The 23,562-nt window shown below is 37.8% G+C and overlaps 1 protein-coding gene and 1 pseudogene across 4 annotated transcripts in view; one reads left to right on the top strand and one right to left on the bottom strand.

Annotated features, from left to right (window-relative positions):
• The window catches only part of RNF150 (ring finger protein 150), a 285,048-nt gene that overhangs the window by 185,167 nt on the left and 76,319 nt on the right, over nt 1-23,562 (top strand). For all 3 annotated transcript variants that reach the window (XR_004053457.1, XM_010355929.2, XM_010355930.2), the window contains exons 2-4: nt 2,251-2,501; nt 20,108-20,179; nt 22,037-22,119. Coding sequence is in view for 2 of the 3 variants with exons in the window: in XM_010355929.2 (XP_010354231.1) it covers nt 2,251-2,501; nt 20,108-20,179; nt 22,037-22,119 (406 nt within the window). In the remaining variant the exon portion in view is untranslated. The remainder of the gene's footprint in view (nt 1-2,250; nt 2,502-20,107; nt 20,180-22,036; nt 22,120-23,562) is intronic.
• Nucleotides 15,220-16,124, bottom strand: LOC104656336 (annotated as a pseudogene). Its single transcript, XR_747116.2, has one exon. The product of XR_747116.2 is annotated as an uncharacterized protein C11orf98-like (transcript).

The following is a 23,562-nucleotide window of genomic DNA, read 5'->3' as shown; positions in this document are numbered from 1 at the left end:
ACTGGAAGCCATAAAGGAATATAATAGTGAAATCTGACTACTGAAAAATGTAAGTCTGGGCGTGGTGGCTCAGGCCTGTTATCCCAACACCTGGGGAAGCCAAGGCAGGCAGATCACTTGAGGTCAGAAGTTCAAGATCAGCCTGGCCACTATGGCGAAACTCTGTCTCTACTAAAAATACAAAAATTAACCAGGCATGATGGCGTACACCTGTGGTCCCAGCTACTTGGGAGGCTGAGGCCTCTAAGAATTGCTTGAATCTGGGAGGCAGAGGTTGCAGTAAGCCAAGATCATGCCTCTGCCCTCCAGCCTGGGTGACAGAGCAAGACTCTGTCTCAAAAAAAAAAAAAAAAAAAAAAAAAAAAAAAAAAAAATGTAAAACTTGCACATTTCTGAACATCCAAAGCCTCATAAATAACCTCAAGATCCCATCCCGAAAAAAAAAAAAAAAAAAAGTACTTCTAGAGCTTTAAGTAAACATGCCAAAATAATATAAATAAGGGAATGGATGAAATGAGAGATTATTATTCTACCATTACTTCAGTGACTCTAAATAGCTGCAGCACCAGGATGAGCCTCACTAGGCCAGATTAGTTCAATATACAAAGATCATGCTTCTTTAGAGACAAAACCAGTCAGCACCCTTAATCCCCCACACAGCCTCAGACCACATGCAGCCATTAACGGAAGTAAAAATGAAAAGGTGTGTCAAAATTGCCAGTAAATTCTTCAGAGTTGAGAATCGAGCCACCAGTTTCAGTTATTCCCAGAAATAACAGCCAAACCCACGCTGTGGCTTTATGATTTTGCAATTGGATTTGCAAAAGTTTTAGAAATTGTTAAATATATAATTGATATAGCATACACGGACACTTTAATATGTAGTTTTAAAGTATTTGTTCAGCCTAAGTGAAACACCGTCAAGGAATTTAAGATTGAAAACCTGCACGGAGATCAAGGTCAAAGGAAAGCCCTAAGTAACGTTCTAAGAAACTTGCAACAGCCTGAGCAAATGTAACCTGGTAGTTCCATCTAACTGACCTCAACATGTGAATACAGCCAGTGTTAAGCAGCTGTAGTGAAGTTTAATTTTGCCCTAAATCTACAATATCCCTGTTGCAAATTTCTTCCCTTTAATTTGTAGTCACTCCAGGTAATGGGATATTTCCATGTGGCTGTGAGACCTCTGTGCCCTAATCATCTTGCATCTTTCTCCCTAGATTTGAATTGGGGTGATTCCTGAGAACATACCCTAATGAAATTAATATGATAATAATATCATACGAGATTCACATGAACCCAGTTCAGTATGATATTACTGAAGAACCCATTGTAGGGACCCCAGAACTCCTCACCAAGAGGCTTCACTTCACACAGTGTCATGATGTGTAAGGACAATGACCCATATATATAAAAGTGGCCCAAGAAAAAAATGGCACTTTTGCTCCAAGCTGTCTAATAACTGAGGCAGCCATGGTGGGAGTATCTGAGTGGAAGTGAAACAATCCTGGAATTACCTGTACTGCTTCCATCTTCTCTTTGCTTGGTATGTGGCTTGTGGTTCAATGGAAACCACACTTCTCTTTGCTTGGTACACGGTTCAGTGGAAACATGCTGTTTCCATTGAATTGGGTAAAATAAGCAGAAAGTAGTTCCGGGACTATAATTTCGTGTTGGCAAATCATATTAGAGCTCCTTAAGAAATATTCTCTTTTGGTTGCTTGGGTACTCGCTATAGGAGAAAATTACCTTGGAAATAATATAGAGAGATCTATAGTTGAATATTCATAGTGTGAGGAAAAGAGAGCTCTCATCTCAGGTGGCATAATGCAGGACATTTTACCCTTTTGTCATGAAATGCAAAGTCCCATTCCCATCCTCAGGGAATCTGTGGAATGCAACATAGAACTGGGCTGGTTGGGAAGGGTCCACCTTTCTTTACCAGACCTGGGGTCAATGCTTTGGAGAATTGAAAAGGGCATAGCCTGATTATGACTTCACTGGTACTAAAATCATGAATTCATTTTAGGTTCTTTTTTCACATATAAAACAGCAGCTGAAGAAAGCTAGGTAACTGAAGAAAGAGAAAATTTGACTTGGTTTCTAACTATTAGGTCTTCTTAGCTCAGCACAGAATTCTCAAAAGTACTGTCCGTATTTGGTTTCATGTGACTGTGTCCACACATCTCACACATCCCCCGCATCTTATGTCCTGACCTTTATTGCCCCTTCCTGCCTCTCTCGCCACAGGTGTAGAAGACATCGTGGCCATAATGATTCCTGAGCCAAAAGGGAAGGAGATAGTAAGCCTGCTGGAAAGAAACATCACCGTGACCATGTACATCACCATCGGAACCCGGAACTTGCAGAAATATGTGAGCCGCACTTCGGTTGTGTTTGTCTCTATCTCCTTCATTGTCCTGATGATCATTTCCCTCGCATGGCTCGTCTTTTATTACATCCAGAGATTTCGATATGCAAATGCCAGGGATAGGAACCAGGTGAGTAGCAAAAAGTTAAAAAACTTTTAAAAATCATTACAAAAATGTTATATATTATTGTAAAATAACTTTGAATATGACAGAAAATACCAAGCCAAAACCAAAACACCCCCACTCAAGATATACACTGTTAACATTTGCTTATCATTTTTCAGATATTATCCAAATATACCTATTTTGATGTTTTACTGTATTTTTGTGTAAAATGAAGGTGATTTGTCCCACATTCCCATTGCTTATGTTTTTGACATTTATTTATGCACATAATGAAGGGAACAAAAGGAAGTGCTAATAGTGTGAAGATAATTTGGAAAGAGCCAAGATTTCCTTCTTGTGAACCGAAGTTAAAAAAAGAGATAAAAACTAAAACCTATTTTAAATAGCAATTAAACATATCATGTATACCCATGGTACAAAATGCAAAAAAGTATCATATGGTGTGTAATGAAAAGTAATTGCCTTCCCATGTGTGTCTCTCAGCTACCCAGTTCCTCTTCCTGGAATATCTTCCAGGAATTTTTCTATGCACTTATAAACACATATGCCCATATATTTAAAACAACAACAACAACAACAAATGATAGCACCCCTTCTCTCTCACTTCATCTTGCAGATTAATTCACATCTATACGTAAGCCAAGCTTCCTTCTCATTTCTAATGACTGCATAGCATTCCATTGTATGTGTCACATCTATTTAACCAGCACCTATTAATGGACATGTTTTCTCTTCTTAAGAAAATATGTACACATGGCACTTCGTACATTTGTAAGTATATCTACAAGGTAAAATCCTGGAAGTTTAGTTGCTAGGGCAATGGCATATACATTTTAGACTATGACAGATACTGCCACATGGTCTGCCAAAAAACGTTGAACCAATTTACACTTTAACCAACTGTATATGAAAATTACTGTTTCCCCATATCCTTACCAAAAGAATGTTATAGCTTTTTTTGTTGTTAGTGATTTGGTAGGTTAAAAATGGTACCACATTTTTCTTATTACAAGTAACGTTGAACATCTTTTCAAGTACAATAGAAAAAGTGAATATTTTTGGTGAAATGTCTACTTTTATTATTTGACTTCTTTTCAATTGAGTTGTCATTTTCTTATTAATGTGTATAAACTCTTTATTAGTCAAGGAAATTAACCCTTTTTTATAGGATAGTATTCACCCTCCCATCCCTCAGCTTGTCATTGCCTTTTATTTTATCTGTGGTGCTTCTTGCCATGCAGAAATTTTTGGTTTTTACAGAGCTACATTTATTATCTTTTTTTCTTGAGATGGAGTCTCACTCACTCTGTCACCCAGGCTGGAGTCCAGTGTCATGATCTTGGCTCATTGCAACCTTCGCCTCCTGGGTTCAAGAGATTCTCGTTCCTTGGCCTCCCGAGTAGTTAAGATTACAGGTGTACGCCACCACACCTGGCTAATTTTTGTTTTTTTAGTAGAGGTGGGTTTTCACTATGTTGGCCAGGCTAGTCTCAAACTCCTGACCTCAAGTGATCTTCCCACCTCAGCATCCCAAAGTGCTGGGATTACAGGTGTGAGCCACTACACCTGGTGTATTAATCTTTTTAAAAAAAATAAATTTTATTGTGTATAGTTGAAGTTTACCACATGATGTTTGGGGAGTCATACAGACAGTAAAATGGTTAACATAGTAAAGCAAATTGACATATCTATTGTCTCACATAGTTTTTTGATGACAAGAGCAGGTAAAATCTACTTACTTAATAGAAATTTCTAATACAGTTTTTTAGCTGTAGTCATTGTATATTAGCTCTCTAGACTTGCTCATAGTACATTCTGCTACTTTGTATCCTTTGACCTACATTTCCCCATTTTCTCTCTACTCCCCCCCTGCCCAGTAACCACTGGTTTATTCTCTATCTCTGGACATTTGACTTTTCTTAAAAATTAGATTCCATATATAGGTGAGATAATTCAGTATTTTTCTTTCTATGTCTGGCTTATTTTACTTAACATGATGTCCTCCAGGCCCATCCATGTTGTGGCAAATGTCAGGATGTCCCTTGTTGAGGATAAACACTCATAATCCATTGTATATGTGTATGTATATACATTTTCTTTATCCGTTCATCCTTCAGTGGATACATGGACACTTAGGATGCTTCCCTATCTTGGCTATCGTGAGTAATGCCACCATTAACATGGGAGTGCAGATATCTCTCCAGGGTGGTGATTTTATCTCCCTTGGGTATATACCCAGAAGAGGGATTGGTGAATCTTAAATGGTAGTTCTGTTTTTTATTTTTTATTTATTTTTAATTATTATTATACTTTAAGTTCTAGGGTACATGTGCATAACGTGCAGGTTTGTTACATGTGTATACTTGTTTTTTGTTTCTTTAGGAACCTCCATACTGTTTTCCCTAATGGCTGCGCCCACCTACGTTCCCACCAACAGTGTACTAGGATTGCTTTTTCTCCATACCCTCACCAACACTTGTTAGCTTTTGTTTTTTGGATGATAGCAATCCTAACAGATGTGAGGTGTGATCTCATAGTGGTTTTAGTATTTCCATAATAAGATATGCTATAGACCAAGACTACTGAAAAGCATTCATGTTTTCAGCCTCTACTTTTTAAATTTCTTTTTTGTCATTAAATCTTTAATCTGTAGAGAACTTATTTCAGTGTAAAGAATGAAGTAGAGAGCCGACATTATTTTTTTCAGATGGCCTATCATTTTTGTAACTGGCATTTATTGAATAATTAATCTTTCCCCCTCTCATATGCAGTATCCCCATTTAACATATATTAAATACCCATATATACTTGCTTCTATTTCCGTGCTCTCTAAACAGTACCATGAATCTAGGTCTCTATTCATACTGCACCACCATCTTGTTTTTAGTACTCTAGAATTATAATGTCTCACGGCTGTTCATGCTGTTTTCTTTATTGCTCTATTTTTATTCTGTTCATGTTTATTTTTGTATGAATTTAGAATCATTATATGAGTTTTTAAACTTATAGGATAATTTAGGGGAAATTTGTAACTTTATGATGTTGAATCTTCCTATTCAAATATGATATGTTTTCCCCTTATTCAACTCTTTTTATTCCCAGTAGCATTTTTCAGTATTTATTAATCTTGTACAGTTTTCTTCAGTTTAGTTCTAGGTATTTCATCATTGTGTTACTATTATACTTTAAATTCATTTTTTCATATTGGAAACTTTGGATTGTTGTATATTTTGTATATTAATAGCCTCATTGTTATAACCCTAATTATAATAATGTATAGCATTTATTATATGCTGCAGGCATGTCCTAAGAGCTCTCTTGCTCTATTTACCTACTTTCGCCTTAATAGATAGTAGCCCCATAATAAATAAGTTTATTGTCCTCATTTTACAACACTGGAAGTAAGCACAGAGAGTTTAAGTAATTTGCCCAAGGTCACATAGCTGGTTACTGATGGAGCCAGCAATTGAACTAGCAGCAGGACTCCAGAGTCCATGCCCTTAACCACTACTTTGTAGTATTTGTGATTATTTATATTAGTGTTGCAGAACTATATTAATAATGCCCACAATCAGGGATAACTTACCGCTTTCAAATGCTAGACATCCTGGTTTTTCTGTTATCTAATTTCATTGATTGGAATCTCCAGAATAAACTAAAGTAATCGTGGTTACAGTGAACATATTTCTCTTCATTGTGTATTTAATGGGAACATCCTCAATTAAATGGGATTGTTTTTGTCATTTCTTCATTTTATTATTTTCCCATGTAGTCTTCTAGGTTGAGATATATAGTTTATCATGTTATAAAATATATAATGTCAGAAGTATCAACTTAGTTCTATCTTACTAAGAATTTTGTAATCAAGAATGGATGTTTGATTTTAGCAAATGCCTTTCCAATGGCCATAGTCTTAAGTTTTCTCTTTAGATCTATTCAAATAAATGGATGATATTAATGGATTTCCATTATGAACAATCCTGAATTTCTACTATATACTATTGCTCTAATGTTTTTGAGATTATATTTGCTAGTGTTTATTATATTATTTTTTGCCTTTATATTCATATATGAAATCTGTCCATAGTTTACATTTTTTAATGTAATTTTATGTAACATTTTATTGTAATTTTAATTTAATAATGTAATTTTAATGTAACATTTAGATAATGATTATACTGTCTTCTAAGAAGAATTTACAAACTTTTCTCCATTTTCTGTAATCTAGAACTGTGGTGTCCAACATGGTAGTCACTAGCCATGTGTGGCTATTTAAATTTAAATTAATTGTAATGAAATAAACTTTAAAATTCTGTTCCTCAGTTACTGGCCACATTTCATGTGGCCACCATATGGCAGTGCATGTATAGGACCTTTTTGTCATTGCAGAAATTCTTACTGGTAACACTGCACTCAAGCATTTTAAATGGCACTGGAATTAGCTGATTCTTAAAGTATTGGTAGAAATTTTCTGTAAGTTACTGAGGTCTAAGTTCATGAATGTTTTAGGAGACAACTCTTCTTTTTCTATTAATGTTGTCGCAAATTCTCTGCTTAAATTTTCTGTAGCTTCTGGGACAATTTTTGAAAACATTTTTATTGCTTATATCTGAGTCTCAAAAATGATACATGCTTATTTCAATAAATATAACAATCACAGAAAAACTGTGAAAAAGACAAGTTATCCACTACCCCACTAAATTGTTAACATGTGAGTATATTACCTTTCAGGTATTTTTAATTCTCTCTATATATAGTGAGTGCCTTTTCATTACGTGTATATCTAGATATGCAGGAGACACAAACATATCCATGTATGTTTTATGTTCTGCCTTTTATTGAATAGTGAGTATATCCCTCTATCATTAAATAATTTTCAAAAACATGATTTTTATGGCTACATAGTAATGAAGTTCCACTGCTTACCCAAAATGGGAAACTTAATTTCTTTATTCATTGTTTTTCCAAACTAAATGGAATATACCTTTCGATTATGGTCACAGTGAGGATTAAATGGATTAATATGTATTACTTTTAAAGCCACTGAGCTTTAAAAGCACTAATCATTCAATCAGCACTCAATGCATGGTATCCTTTATTACTATCATATAGATTCTTTGATGACTGCTTACAAATTCAATTTTGCCACTTTCATTGAATATTCTGGAATTTAAATGGGTGGAATCTCAAACACAAGGCAATGAAAATGAGATGTAGAACTAACATGCTTCAGTTGGTTCATATAGGGTTACGTATGAGAAATTTTTATATATGTGTGTGTGTTACATACATAAAACATATATATCATATATGTCATTTTCATTATTTGTGTGTGTGTATATATGTCCTATATATGCACATATGCACTGCCATATGGTGGCCACATGAAATGTGGCTAGTAACTGAGGAACAGAATTTTAAATTTTATTTTGTTACAATTAACTTAAATTTAAATAGCCACACATGGCTAGTGACTACTGTGTTGGAAACCACAGCTGTAGAATGAAGAAAATGGAGAAAAGTTTGCAAACTCTTCTTAGAAAACAGTATAATCATTATCTAAACACAATAAAAATGTAAACTATATGTGTTTCTTCATATGTATTCATATATATGTGTGTGTGTGTATGTGTGTGTGTGTGTAGAGAGAGAGAGAGAGATGTTAATCAGACAATGATATTAGAAATGGCATCCCTGTATTTTTGGCCCTGTAGATAATTCAAGTAATTATTAGGCAGTAAAGATATGGATGAAATATTAAGCTTGAATTAGTTGAGTAATGACTTCAATCATTATATTAGTTTGTGCAGGTAGATCTAGCTTGCATGTGTGTCCAGATACATGCATACTGTGAGGTATATGAAAAACAAATTGAAAGGTAATGGTATGAAAGTGGTTCATGGGGTTAAAATTTTTATTATCCTCCCATTTTATTAACCTTCCTTGAATTGTAGGATGCTACCATAGGGTCACTCAGTGAATTGTGATCATGTTAAAAGTTAACACTCCTTCCTGATCAAATGGACACTATAGCCCTTTGATGGGTGGAATAACATTTAATTTCCCTTAGAAAAATATTTCTCCTTTAATGGTCAGTATTCCACTCCATTCAACAGAAAGTTATAGCTGTGCAGGCCATAGCTATAATAAGCATCAGGTTAACTTAAACCATTTATTTTTATTAAAGCATTATTGGCCTTCAGAAGGAGTGACTTTCAGGTTAGATGAAGGCTCACAGCCTGAAATGGAACATCAAAGGCGTTTATTTTACATTGTTGAAGTATCCAACCATTCCGGTATATGAAAGAGAGACTGACCTTGAATTAGCCAGATGAGCACCTCAGTCTCTGCTTGGCTTTGTGCAGATCACAATTAAAAGAAAGTCACCAGCATCTTGCATAATCATGGCCACTTTCATGTCACATCTACCTGGAGAAGATCATTTCAATGCAGTTTCCCATGAAGTAATATTTGCTAAAGTTCTTCACAGTAGAAGCCTCCCAGCAAGGTCTTTTAGGTGGTAACATGGAGAATAAGGGCTACAACTAAAAGTGGAGAGGAAGATTTGGCTGGTGTACCATGTTTCTTAAAGATTTAAGCAAGTTAAATCTGGTATAGGGCAATAGCTAAAGATACCAACTTTGCAGTCAGATGGGTCTCAATTCAAATCTTTGCTCTAATAATTCCTAGTGGTGTGACTTTGCACAAGTTACTTCACCTGTCTATGCCCAGGCTTCCCCACATGTAAGGCCAGCCCCGTAGACTTGATGTTGAGGATTGAATGAGAAAATATTCATGACATATTATTAGAGGGTTGGTAAATGGGTCACGTTTATTGGATAAAGCAATGCTTGGAAAATATATTCCCCACCTTCCCCTCACCACCATAGAAATAGTAAATAGCTCAATTCTTACATACCTCACACATAATTTAGTCTACATATGACCTTTTTAGCTCTATTGACACAATTTGAAACCAAATGGAATCTTCCATCTTTACTCCAGAGTCAGGGAAAAGCTCTCTGAACCCTATCCTTTGGGGTTTTTATTGAGGTTTCATCATGTAGGCACGACTGATTAAATTATTGGCCATTGGTGATCAACTCAGCCTTCAGCCCCTCTTCCCTCCTTAGGGGGCAGGGGTAGGAGTGAGGGAATCTGAAAATTCCAACCCTCTAATCACAAGATTGGTTCCCCAAGCAACTAGACCTTTTTCTTAGGAGCTTTCCAAAGTTACCTCATTAACATAAACTCAGGTGTGGTTGAAAAGGATTTCTTATGAATTACAAAAACTGCCCTTTCACCTTTATCACTCTCATCACTTAGGAAATTACAAGAATTTTAGGAGTTCTAGCTGGGAGCTGGGATGAAGACCAAAATATAGATGGTCCTTATTATATATCACAGTATCACACAGCCTAATTATTAATAGCTCCCCAATTTACTCTCAGAATTGTTCCAGTTTGGATGATAAGTTCTATGGTTGCCATATGTGTGAGAGAAAGAAAGGAATCAAGAAAAGAATCAAGGACACATTTAGGTCAACTCTCATGGTGTTTACTGGAACAGGAAAGATGGAAAAAGTAGAGATCCAAAGGGCTAGAGTATCAAGAATTTGGATTTGACAATGCTAAATTTAGAAGCCTTTTGGATATTGAAGCAGAGATGCCAGGTAGGTATTTTGATGTGTAAGTCTGGAGCTCAGGAAAGAAGACAGGGATGGGGGTACTAATGTGGGGGTCATCAGAATACAGATGACATTTAAATTGTCAGGACAGGATGAGCTCACTTGGGGAGAGGGTATTGCAGAAGAGCTCTGGAGCCTGAGCCTGAGATACTCTAATACAGCCTCACCTCTACCCCAGCCTCTCTCCCACAATCATCATTTTATGTTAGTTTCCTTTCTTCCCAATTCTTACCACTGTCTGAAATTTTTCTCTCCTTGCCTTATACCTTACCTTCCCAGTGCACAATGACACTCTGAGGGAAGTGAAACAAGGAGGCTGATTTGCAGAGACCAAGGACAGCCTCACATGCCATGTAGAGCCATTGCTTCCCTGCTCAAGGTTAACTGTTCCGCAGCCATCCTCTTCACTCGCGATGCTTGTTTCTCCTGGTAGCCCCATCATCTTTTCTTGAGACCGTTTTCCTTTGGAGACCTTGGTCTGTCAGATGGCCTATATGTGCCTGAGTCCAGTGACTGACTGTTTCAAGCTCTCTCTGCACAGAACTCAGGGAGGTGAATGGACTCCTCATTTCCATTCAAGCACTGTGACACTTAAGAGCATGTGGATTAGGATACAGCTCTACTCAGAGCACACACAGCACATTTAGGGAGCTAATTTCCTGATGTCATATTCCAGCCCAGTAGAATCTTATCTCTAACCAAGCCCACAATACTCTTTAACATAATCCGACATAAATGTCACACCCCCAGGCAGCTAGATGGGGGTCAAGGTTGGGGTTTTAGGAGCTGGGACCACATAAAAGTGAGTAGGGTTTATATCTAACAACGGTTTTGGTGCAAAGTAGAATCAGAGTCTTGGGCAGGCCAGGGTTATAAGGCAAGAGGACAACCCAGGGTATTAAATGCATAGGACCATGTGGAGTTTGGAGCCAGATTTATCATAAAATGGGAACAGTGGTCGAGCAAGGCAGAACAAAGCAGGCCAGGTTGGGAGAGGAAACTGAGGGAATGGTTCTCAGGTGAAGGAAACCTTTTATATCAGACTCTTTGCCTGTTAAAAGAGCAGGTAGAAGCCCTGATGGCATGGAAAGAGAAGTTGCAAACCACAACCCACTTGTCAAAGAAGGAAAGGCCCAATAATGATTACAAAAAATATTTTACTGGCCATTTAACACATGTCATGATGACTTTTAAATACCATGACAGACCTCTCTCTCCTCACCAGCCCTGATCATGCCCCTGGATGAGTACTTTAAGAAAATAGCCCATCGATGCCACCAGTGTGTGGACTTCTACACCGTGTAGACGACACCTCTCAGGTCAGCCCTGAAAACCCATGTGCCAGAGGGTTGCAGAGAGGAAACCACAGTCATGGGAACTGGGAGGCAGAAGACACCTGGCTGTAGTTTCACTCAAGTATTTGAGAATGCTGATTGCCTGATCCTAGAATTATAGTTTTTAGAAGTTAAAGGAACAGTCAATAGAATGAATTTGGGAGAGAGAAATGTAAAGTGATTTTCTTGTCAAGGGCATGCAGCCAGATTGATGATTGCAAGTCAAAGTGTTTTCCACCAGATGAAGCCACCTCAATGGCATTGAGGTGCAGAGACCTAACCCATGGGGCAGGTTGCCAGTCTTTGCCTCAGTCATAGCTGTAAAATGAGCAACTCCTGATCATTCAATACTGAGCGCTGGCCCTTTCCGGCTTTAGAAGCAAGGCTGTCATGTTAAGTCCTTCCTAATAAAGTTATCCCTCAGCATCCATGAGGAATTGGTCTAGGACCCCCCTCCTACCCATGGATACCAAAATCCACAGTCCCTTATATGAAATGGCATATTATTTGCATATAACACATCCTCCCATATACTTTAAATCATCTCTTATTTACTTATATTACCTAATTACTTCTAGTACCTAATGTAAACACTATGTAAATAGTGGTTATGCTGTGTTTTTTATTTGTATTATTTTGTTGTATTATCTTTTTTTGTTTTTTTCCCCCAAATGTGTTTAATCCATTATTGGTCGAATCTGCCATACAGAAAGTTGGCTGTGTCTAGTTTAAGACTCCTCACCTTAAGGGGCTTCCTAGAGAATGCTAAGGATTCATCTCCATTCTGCCCATCTAATGACCTACGATCTTGTGACCTCTTCTTGACCTTTGAGTTGGGAGGCCGGAGTCATGACAGACTCTTGATCCTAAATACCAGTGTGCACTATGGACAGTTCTCCTCTCCCCACCAGAAGGCCAAGTATCCCCTCATTCCCTAGAGGTTCCACTTCTGCTGCCATTCACTGATTCTTACTCTACTTATGAAAACCCTGCAGGATGGCAAGGCAAACAGCAAGCGGTGTTCCTGCCATGGCCATGGTGGGTATCCCTGTCTTCTGTGATGTTGGAATATTGTCTCACTATCTGCTAGGACATCTCATCTCAGACACAAGGACTGGATCTGTGACTTGAAAAACACACAACTCCTAATAGATGGTAGCTTATTCAAATATGGACAGATCAGATAAACTAAGTAGGGATCTTTTTTGGTTTTCATAAACAATATTGCCTTTGAGGCTAATCCAAGGAAACCAGATCTGTTTTGATTTGCTTTATTTTTATTTGAGGCCTGGTAATGACATTCAGCAAAGTTTTCCTGAAAGATTTCTCTCTCCCTGAGAATAATTTTTCCTATTATTTACATGTACATGGCCCTTGTGCCTTTGATTTCTTTTGCATGCATTGTATATTGATACTTAAACTGTGTTGGAATAAAAGAAGTAATGAAATTTAAGATAAACATGAACTTCACAAAGAAAAACAGAAAGGAAAGGAGTTTGCCAAGTCTCAGCCACCAAGGGAGAGTCCAGGCAGAGATGCTTCTGTCTCCTAAAGAGTGAGGACTAAAATTGTCCCTGAAACTGCTCTAGAAGAAAGTACAAAGCCCTCAGGGGAACAGAAAGGCAAAAGCGCATGTCGTATCCATGCAGTCTTCAGTGAGGTAATTAGCCCTTGATTTGCTTTTTTTGGATTATTCAGGTCTCAAAGCATGTTGCCTCCCTATTCTTTTGTGCATGGATGAAAATCATGAGCTGGTAAAGCTAGAGATGACGTTACTTTACATACCTTATGTTATTAGTAAGGGAACGGAAGGCCACAAATGTTTAAGTGACTTGGCCAAAGTCACACAGTTAACTAGTGACAAAAATAGGATAAAGAGCTGGGTCTTCTAACTTTGAAACCATTATTTTCTGCTCTGCAACACCTCCAACAACAACAACAACCACAACAAACCCTGATGTTTCTACCTCACATTGTGTGTTCACAAACAGATTTATGGCATCACTCTGTGAGGTCATCACAGCTATTGAAATAGTCAAATTATTTTATCTATTTTTCTAGATTTGTGGAGTGGTGATCCACACCATGGAAATTTATTGGACTGGCTATGCTATGACTTCTATCATATCAGCCAGTCCTGGAAGGATCATTATTATGTATTAGAGTGCATGAGGAAAATGTTTGTGTCACTCATGACCATGTAGGTTTTACACAACTGGAACCAACTCTGTTTACTTTGGCAGTGGCCTCCCTTCACCTAGAACTTAAGAACACTTAGTTATCTTTCCACTTGGTGATGATGACAATGAACATGATCATAAAATACAGCTGTTGGGGAAAAAAACAAATATGATACAGAATTATCCAATCAAATGAGATAGGAAGAAAATAAACTCAGTTTTGATGCTATGTTTTGGAATCCTTATGTTCCAAATTTGTATTATCACTTTCACTGCATTTCTATTTATAACACAGAACAGAGGAAGAGGAAAGTTTCTTATTTTTCTCAGTTTCTTAAATATTTAGATTACTAATTTATGTGTCTCGGGTTGAACTGGAGTCTGCTGTTTACCATTCTTGTTAGAATTTATGTAGGACTTTATTCTTTTAATACATGACTCTGTATTTATTTTCCATAACACAGTTTATCTTCACTACTGTCGAGAAACCAGTAACCTTGGTAAATATATTCATGCCTGTTTAGATCAAATAGATGGAGAAACCTAATTATTACAATGGTCTAACACCTAACAAGCTTTAGTAAGAAGCATGATTTTTGGCCAGGCACCGGTGGCTCACGCCAGTAATCCCAGCACTTTGGAAGGCCGAGGCAGGCAGATCACTTGAGGTCAGGAGTTCAAGACCAACATGGTGAAACCCTGTCTCTACAAAAAAATACAAAAATTACCTGGGTGCAGTGGCACACACCTGTAGTCCCAGCTACTCAGGAGGCTGAGGCACGAGAATCACTTGAACTCGGGAAGCAGAGGCTGCAGTGAGCCGAGATTCACGCCATTGCACTCCAGGCTGGGTGACAGAACACAACTGTGTCTCAAAAATAGTAATAATAATAATAAGTATGATTTGGGTCTGGTTAGATTAGAAAGAATTCATAGGAGCACCCTAGAGAAGAGAGTGGAATCCCTACCTGAAACAAAAGGCTGACTCAAACCTGAGATGGTTCCTCAATCCACCTGAAGTGGTCCCTGAGTCTTCCATTAGCATCACTTTACTCTGCATTTCTGAGAATGGCAAAGGGAAGAGTCTGTTTTGTAACAGACTTCTGGTTCCAATCCCTAGATTCTCTATTCAGGCTAGGTACAAGATTCAGTTTGAGCAGGGCCTGTAGTTTTCCTTCCCTCTTCAAAGTGAGTGCAATCAAAAACCCAAAGACAGAAGAGATCAATTACAAAAGCAACAGTAGCCTTATTGGGCCATTTCATTAAATGTTTATGTTTTTACTTATCTCTTTAACTCGCATTTTGGAAATCCAGTAAAACTCATTTGAAAATTATTGAAAGTGAGATTTTTTTTAATATTGAAAACTTTTTTAAAATGTTGAAAGTGGTACTTTTTTCTTTATGTAATTTTTTTAATGGGGTCTTCTCTGTAGGTGTGTAATTTTCATGCCACCTACAAAGAAATAAGTATGCATATACTGATAATACTTCTTTTTTGTTTTTTGTTTTTTTGGTTTTTTTTTTTTTTCAGAGTGCTAGGGCTTTATTACAAATGGAGTTGACTGCTAGAGAGGCCCTTCTCCGATCTTTCTTCTGTACTGTCTTCCCTCCCAAAGACATCCCTCTAGGGGAGGTCAGTAGGCCATTAAGTAGGAGGAAATCTGGAGAGTGAAAAGGGGCACTGCTTTTGTCAAAGTCCTCTAAAACAACCACTGAGTCTGAAGGCTGGCTCCAGTTGAGAATCTTCTACTGGAAGAGGTTTAGCTCTCATCTTCAAGGTCCTTCATTTCTACATTCTGGGGAGCTTTTGTCTTCTTTTGCCTTTTGAGCTGTGGTTCACTAGTCCTGGCTGGCTTTGAAGGGGGTTCCACTTCCATGGCTGCCTTCTCTTTCTGGGCAAGCTGGATCTGCTGGAGGAGTTTTCTGCGCTTCTTCCCTGACAGAGTAATGTTGGCACATGCACTGGACGCCCGCTTCTTGAGGTGGTGCCGCGTGATCAGCCCTTGGTCTATCACAGCCCCGACCACCAGTGCCTCAGACGCCGCTCCCGATTCAGCACCCGCCGGCGTTTGAACAGCTTCTTCTTCAGCTCGGTTCGGGACCCATTGATCTTTCCCCCCGGGAGCTCCCATAGCTGCGATCGATAATACTTGTTTACATGCATATGGAAATTGCATTTTTTCAAAACTTTGTAGTGCTTTTTCCCTAATTTTGTTAATCCAGAACTCTTACAGAAAAAATATATATATTTAATTACATGATCCCATATCATCATATACATCTCAGAAGCTGATTTTCCTTCCCCAGGTATCTGGACCATCTGTTCTGCCCTTGCCAGGGAAGACTTTCATATCCTTTATCTGCCACTGCCAAAATGCTATGTTTTTCCTCCTCAAAAGAGGAGAAATTATGTGCATCATTTATCAATAACATACAGAATGAGGCTTAACTCAAGGAATGTCACAGGAAAGGGAATGGAAGAGAATACCATTATACCATTTTTTAGAATGATTAAGGAAAATATGTCTTCCTACCTTTGTGAATCATTTGATTTCTCAGGGCTTCTAGGAGAAAGGCCTCATAGACTTGTAGTTGAAGATGACTTTATTACAGTCATGCACTGCATAACTACACTTTGGTCAAAAATGGACCACACATACGACGGTAGTTCAATAAGATTATAATATCCTGTTTTTACTGTATCTTTTCTATGTTTAGATATACAGATCCTTACCATTGTGTTACAGCTGCCTACAGTATTCAGTCGTGCTGTACAGGTTTGTAGCGTGGGAGCAATAGTCTAGACCATAGAGCCTATGTATATAGCCGGCAGTATCATCTAGGATTGTGTGAGTATCTTCCATGATTTCACACAGTGACAAAGTCACCTAACAATGGATTTCTCAAAATGTAGCCCTGTCATTAAGCCACACATGACTGTCTCTTTTACTCCCTTTCCCTCAATCTATTAATTCTGCTAATTTGGGAAGCCCATCTCCGACTTAATCCTCTGCTGAACTTCTTTAACCTCTCCAGGGCTCAGTCATACAAATGCCAGTAATGGAATTCGTCTTTCTAATTCCCTAGCCATTAACTTTACTGTTAGCCAAAATCCCTGTTACCTTAACGTCAGCTTGCTTTACATTTCCTCAAAGGACATGCCATTTAAAAAAAATAAAGGCAGCCTGCATTATTTTAAAAGGGCATGGAAAGAGTTTTTTCTCTAGAAGAGATTGAGAGAATGTTTTCAAAAGCCATCTATTTTTATTCAGATGTAGCCAACTGTTAAGTTAAATACACAACCAAAGTTTAATGCAGTCTTTGAACTTCCCCTACATGCCCACATTTAAAAAGAGCATATTTCATTTGCTAAAACATTATTTTAAATGAAATTGAATCTTGAAAACATTATTTCTAGTTCACCTGCTTTTTAAAAATGTTGACTTCCTGGCCGGGCGCGGTGGCTCATGGCTGTAATCCCAGCACTTTGGAAGGCTGAGGCAGGTGGATCATGAGGTCAGGAGCTCAAGACAAGCCTGGCCAACGCAGTGAAACCCATTGCTACTAAAAATACAAAAAAATCAGCCAGGCATGGTGGCCGGCACCTGTAATCCCAGCTACTTGGGAGGCTGAGGCAAGGGGAATCACTTGAACCTGGGAGGCAGAGGTTGCAGTGAGCCAAGATTGCACCACTGCACTCCAGCCCGGGTGACAGTATGAGACTCCATCTCAAAAAAAAAAAAAAGTTCCCTTTGAGTATAATCTATGACCATTGTATGAAAATATATTTTTCTACTTAATTACTCTGTTTAGTCTTCAAAAAAAATTTTTAAGTGATTGAATTAGGTGTGATATTATGTAATGCCAGTTAAACACAATTGCAAAAATAATCTGAGTTCTTTACTGAAAAAGAAAAACAGTATTTGTTTCTTTAGGATTCAGATTCTTATTCTAAATAAAATATTCTACAGGTCTGTGGCATTTACTTCCAATAACTAGTAGCCCTTTCTCAATACCTTTCAATCTTTGCCCCAGGGTCCATCAATGGAGAGCAGCCGTCAGTTGATACTGGCTAGGTTTGCCAAGCTAGGACCACAGGTTTGCTTACCTTACAACGTGTATCACTTACAGTTTGTCCCTAAATATTCCCGTTAACTGGCTAAATTTCTCAGGTTGTTTTCCGAGAAAAAAAAAAAAAAAACACAACAAAACAAAAAACAAAAAACCACTATTGGCTTAAGATTTTATTAACTCATTATTTAGAGTTTTCACTAGATTATAAATTAAACTACAGTTGATAGGAGTGTGTGTGTGTGTGCGCGCGCGCGCATGTGTTTTCATTACCATTTTTTAAAACCCAAAGCTATACTTGGCACAGAATAATATAGATTGAATGATTGACTGCCTATTATTGAAGGCAGCTTGATTCTATTTATATATGCTGGGGATGTAGGGGACAATGTGAAGCAAAAAATAAGCACAGGCCTGCCCTCAGGGAGCTTATCTGAGGACAATCTAACAGTAATTGATCACAAAAACACATTTCAAATTTCAAATGTGACAGTGCAGAGGTATAAAGTGTTATCAGGGTCTAGATGAGAGGGATCTTGTTGGATACATCTAGGAAGGACTCCCTGAATAAATGATTTGAGCTAAAGTCAAAGGATGAATACCTAAGAACCAGAAGAAGAGGAGAGGAAAGTTCCATCATGTTTAGTTCACCTCAGTTCAGTTCTTTTCCTCTCAGTCTCCTGTTTTTCCTTGGTATTTATCACTAAAGACTTTCTATTTTTGCCTGCTGCCTTAGTTTGCTAGCTACTCATGGACTTCTGCATAAATCTCGATGGTATAGGTCTCCTTTTAGGAAACAGCCAAAACTTACCCTTCTGATAAAAATGTCAATATTATTTTAGATATGAAGGACAAACTACCAAAGAGAAAAATGAATTGACAAGGAAAACATCTTTTCTGCTAATTACTTTAACTGCTGTGTGTTTAGAGAAGTGCCACATGGTAAACACAGTGATTCTGATTGACTGGATGGTTGGTTGACTGATTAGCTGGCTAGCCAGATGTTGGATGGATGGCTGACTGGCTGGTCAGATGTTAGATGGTTGGCTGACTGGCTGATTAGTTGATCGGGTGGTTTTGTAAAAAAAGGTGAGGGTGATAGATGAACTTTGATTTTGAAGTCAAACTTAATTTTATTCAGATTCTGACTTACCTTTCACTAATTCTGTGATATTGGACAATTTACTTAAGCTCTGTAAGCCTCAGTTAATTCTATTAAATAGTGCTTTTCTCATAGTTATTATAATATCAAAGGTGATAATGCATATATAGCTTTAACATGGCACCTAGGATATATTAACTGTTCACTAATATATGTTCACTATTTTAAAGAAAAGCAAGAAGCTTGAGTGCTTTTTCCAAAAGGAACAAAATTAGTGAAAGCAAATGATTAGTCTGTGTTTAAATGTTAACCCTCTTAATCTTAGTCCTTCTAATGTTTTACTACTACATATACACATCTATTGCAGACCAGAAATAGATATACCTAAGAAGAAGATAAAACATGTAGAAAACTCACATGCACATGAATGATTTTTTTTTCTTGACTGATTAAAGTTTAATTTACTCACCACCCTATCCTTCTCCCAGTTTTCCTCATCACCCTCTGATTGCATTATTGCAGGGCTCATTAAGATGGTAATTTTCTCTGCCAAAAATGGGAAGAGAGTGATATATTATTTCTTGACATGGATCGTTGTGGTTACTCCGGTGTTTGCTTTATAATTATTTGCTAAACTGAACATTATGTTTTATGTAGTTTTCTGTATGCACACTCACACTTAAACATGCATAAAGGAGGTAAAATTGCCATGTGAGAATGTGATGGAATAGAACAAAGTTAAACCAATGTTATGCCTATATGAGCAGATTGGAAGGAATATCCAAGCAATGAATCCTGATTGTCAAAAAGAGGAGATGAAGTTTATTCCAGCTACTCCAGATTGACTATCTCTGTGTCGCAAATTGAGTGGCTAGAGTGACAAATTACTAAACTCCTTTTTTTTTTTTTTTTTTTTTTTTGGCTAGTATATGCACATATAACCTGCACTGTAGAACTATAGGGCAGGGTCTTTGTCACATGCCACTTGCTTAACACTATGCATGAAGAACTCTCTGTGGCAAAACTCTCTTATAGACCTCAACTGATAGAGCCCCCTTGCACAAATGCCGCTATGCACAAATGCCGCTACCCCATCTTTTCTAGTCATGATTGTTTGCATTCATGCCACATGTGCATGATTTCAGAGCTAGCTGCCCTAGTATATTAAACAACATCAGAAATGAAGTTAAGAATTACAGATCTTTATTATTAACAAGCACGTTTTGGTTTTTCAGCGCCGACTGGGGGATGCAGCAAAGAAAGCCATCAGCAAACTCCAGGTCAGGACCATCAAGAAGGGTGACAAGGTAACAGCCTCTTTTCTTTTTGGTGAGGAGCTATTCAAAGAAGCTTCTAACTTTTCTTACAGCCAGGGTGGAAGAGAGGAAAGGATGGCAAAGGGAAATATATGCTAACAGTTGTCCTATCAGTATATGTTATTATACTCTTCTTAATCAAACATAATTTAAAGTTTCTTATAAAATGCATATACTATGATAATAAGATAGTTGTATAGAAAATATGAGAGCTGGGCACGGTGGCTCAAGCCTGTAATCCCAGCACTTTGGGAGACCGAGACGGGCGGATCACGAGGTCAGGAGATGGAGACCATCCTGGCTAACACAGTGAAACCTCATCTCTACTAAAAAATACAAAAAAAACTAGCCGGGCGAGGTGGCGGGCGCCTGTAGTCCCAGCTACTCAGGAGGCTGAGGCAGGAGAATGGCGTAAACCTGGGAGGCAGAGTTTGCAGTGAGCTGAGATCCGGCCACTGCACTCCAGCCTGGGCAACAGAGCAAGACTCCGTCTCAAAAAAAACTGATAAGTGTATAAAAAAATAGATGAAGCCAGAATGAAATTAGTACACAAATGGATTATCTAAAATATGTAATAGAAATGGGTCTCAAAATTAAGTTGTAGCTTTCTAGCAGCCAGTGCAAAGGAAACAATATTCAAGTAATATTTCATGAGTTTATTCTAGTGTCCCACAAGATAAAATCAAAGTGGTTGTTCCTGATGTTATGACCTGAGAAAGTTTTTTCATGAATCTTTGCAAGCAAGACAGCTTTATGTGCTGAACTATGTTCTCCACTCAAGTCTACAGTATAAATGCAGGAAGTATATTCAATGCCTCTGAAATCCAGTATTCAGAACCCCAAGGTTGACAGGTGGTATGGCTCATGCCTATAATCCCAGCACTTTGGGAGGCCAAGGTAGGTAGATCACTTGAGGCCAGGAGTTCAAGACCAACCTGGACAATGCAGCAAGACCCTGTCTCTATAAAAATTTTTTAAAAACCAAAACACAGAGCCCCGAATTCATTTCAATAGTCTCCTTCACTGTAGAATGATATCATAAAGCCAGAAGCAATAGTATATCTTGAGGAGGGAAAACAAAGCAGTCCTGCCCAGGTTTACGGGCTTCTAAGGGTCTTCCTTATTCCCTAGGCCAAGTTAGAGCAATGGATTAGAATACATGGGTTTGGAGCTCCTTGGGGCAATGTAAGGGATTTACAGCTCCACATATAAGCAGGTATTGTCTTTATTCTGAATAATTGATTTATCTCACAAATTATGTGCTATTATTTTTCAAGTATATAAAAACACCACTGGGCTTATAAGATAAAATTTATTTAAAGGCATTACTAAATTTAAAGTACATTTTAGTCAGTATGTTATTTCCCCTCAATCAGAGAGTAATAAAAGTACAAAGACTATTACATAAGCACTATCTTATGAGGCATCGAAAGAGGTTTATATACTTGTAAAAAATTGGAACTACCATTTTGTGTTAATATTTATTTTATACACTAGATTCCAGAAGAATGGATAGATTAAATATCATTCAGATAATTCACCATAAGTATTATTTCTCATCCTGAAAATTTAGATATGTTGCCTCTGATTATAATTAACAGCATTTTTAGTAATGTACTTTAGAAAATGGTTTTCCTCACCAAAGCACTTGAAGCGGAACCTAGAAACAAAAAGTAGAGGTTGGAAGGAATGGAAACTAGTCCAAATGATGGTAAATTTGATTTAAAAACTGGCACCAGCACTACCAAAAGCTTTGCTCCAGGCAAGCTCTCCTTGGGTTTTAGCTTGGATATTTACACAAGAGATGAAGCTAAGAAAATAGGCTCATCTGTGCTTCCTCTGTTGCAGGAAACAGAGTCCGATTTTGACAACTGTGCAGTTTGTATTGAAGGGTACAAACCCAATGACGTTGTCCGGATCCTGCCCTGCCGGTGAGTCACTAGGCTGCCTGCTTTTGATTGGGTTGTGTGTGTGGAGCATGCCTGCGTGGCCTCTCTGGCCCAGTCCTGCTGGGCATAGTGCTGCCAGGTCAGTCTGCCTCAACACTTCTATGTTTCCATTGCAGACAACCCAGACATTCTTGTTTTTGTATAACCTTTGTCCTTGAAAACACTGTGTCATGAACTGTGTTTCTGATCCCCTATCCCCTTTGCATCAAAGGAAGTATACTGCTATGAACTAGAACTTCATGATACAGAAATTTATGATGTGGCCACCAAGTACACGTTTTCTTGAACAACAGATCTTTGATGTTCAGAATCAATTCTGGCTTTTACCGGTACTATTTTAATTAAAATAATAAACTCTGAAAAAATTTTTGTGAATGATCATGAACAGTGTGGTAATTAGAATATGTTCAGAAGTAAGTAGGAAGCCAAGGACAGATACCATGCCCTTTCTTTTCTTTTTTTTTTTTTTTTTTTAACTAACAGAAAGAGAATGTGACACTCAAATTCCCACAAAATTCTTGCATCTAGGGGAGGATGCCAGGCATAGATAGTTGGGGAAACTCCCCAGGTGATTCTCATATAACCCTGTTCCCTCTCCCTAACTGAAATTCACGAGAAGTTGTCTGAATTCTTTTAAAATTGTTAAAATTAAATAAATTTAAATACTTAAATCTTTTAAAAGTCACGTAAAATCCATCCTCCTTCACTGACAACCTTTTTTAGTGTTTTTTTTTTTTCATCTGTGTAAATGTCCCAAAAATAAAAATGAAATTATGCCTTAGTGGGAGAGTCTTCATTTAGAAAGACTGACTTTCAATATTCTTAGATACTTTAGGCCAGGCACGGTGGCTCACACCTGTCATCCTAGTGCTTTGAGAGGCCAAGACAGGAGAATTGCTTGAGACCACGATTTCAAGAACAGCCTGGGCAATAAAGCAAGACTCTGTCTCTACAAAAAAAATTAAAAATTAGCTGAACATGGTGGTGCTCGGGACATGGTGGCACTCGCCTGTAATCCTGGCTACTCAAGAGGATGAGGTGGGAGGATCCCTTAAGCCCAGGAGTTCAAGGTTATACTGAGCAATGATCACGGCACTACACTCCAGTGATCACGCCACTGCACTGGGCGACAGCAAGACCTTGTCTCAAAAAAAACACAATTCTTAGAGACTTTAAAAGTAAAGTAGGAAAACATATACCACAAAGATATAAGACAATTTACATATTCATAAAGCAATGCAAACGTAAGGACTGTTTACTAGAACTACAAAAGAAACAAAAATTACTTTAGAGGAATGGCTTAATAATCCCAAAATGACAAAGAGTGGACCAAAAAAGAAGTGACAGGATACTAAAATTGATGCATAAACTCCCAAGGGAAACAGACCTTGGTTGAAATGTGCATAGGCAAATTGATCATTAGGA

This window comes from Rhinopithecus roxellana, chromosome 2 (assembly GCF_007565055.1).
Source record: "Rhinopithecus roxellana isolate Shanxi Qingling chromosome 2, ASM756505v1, whole genome shotgun sequence".
Classification (NCBI taxonomy): domain Eukaryota; kingdom Metazoa; phylum Chordata; class Mammalia; order Primates; family Cercopithecidae; genus Rhinopithecus; species Rhinopithecus roxellana.
The sequence above is the reverse complement of the archived record's forward strand: the minus strand, read 5'-3'. Positions and strand labels throughout refer to the sequence as shown.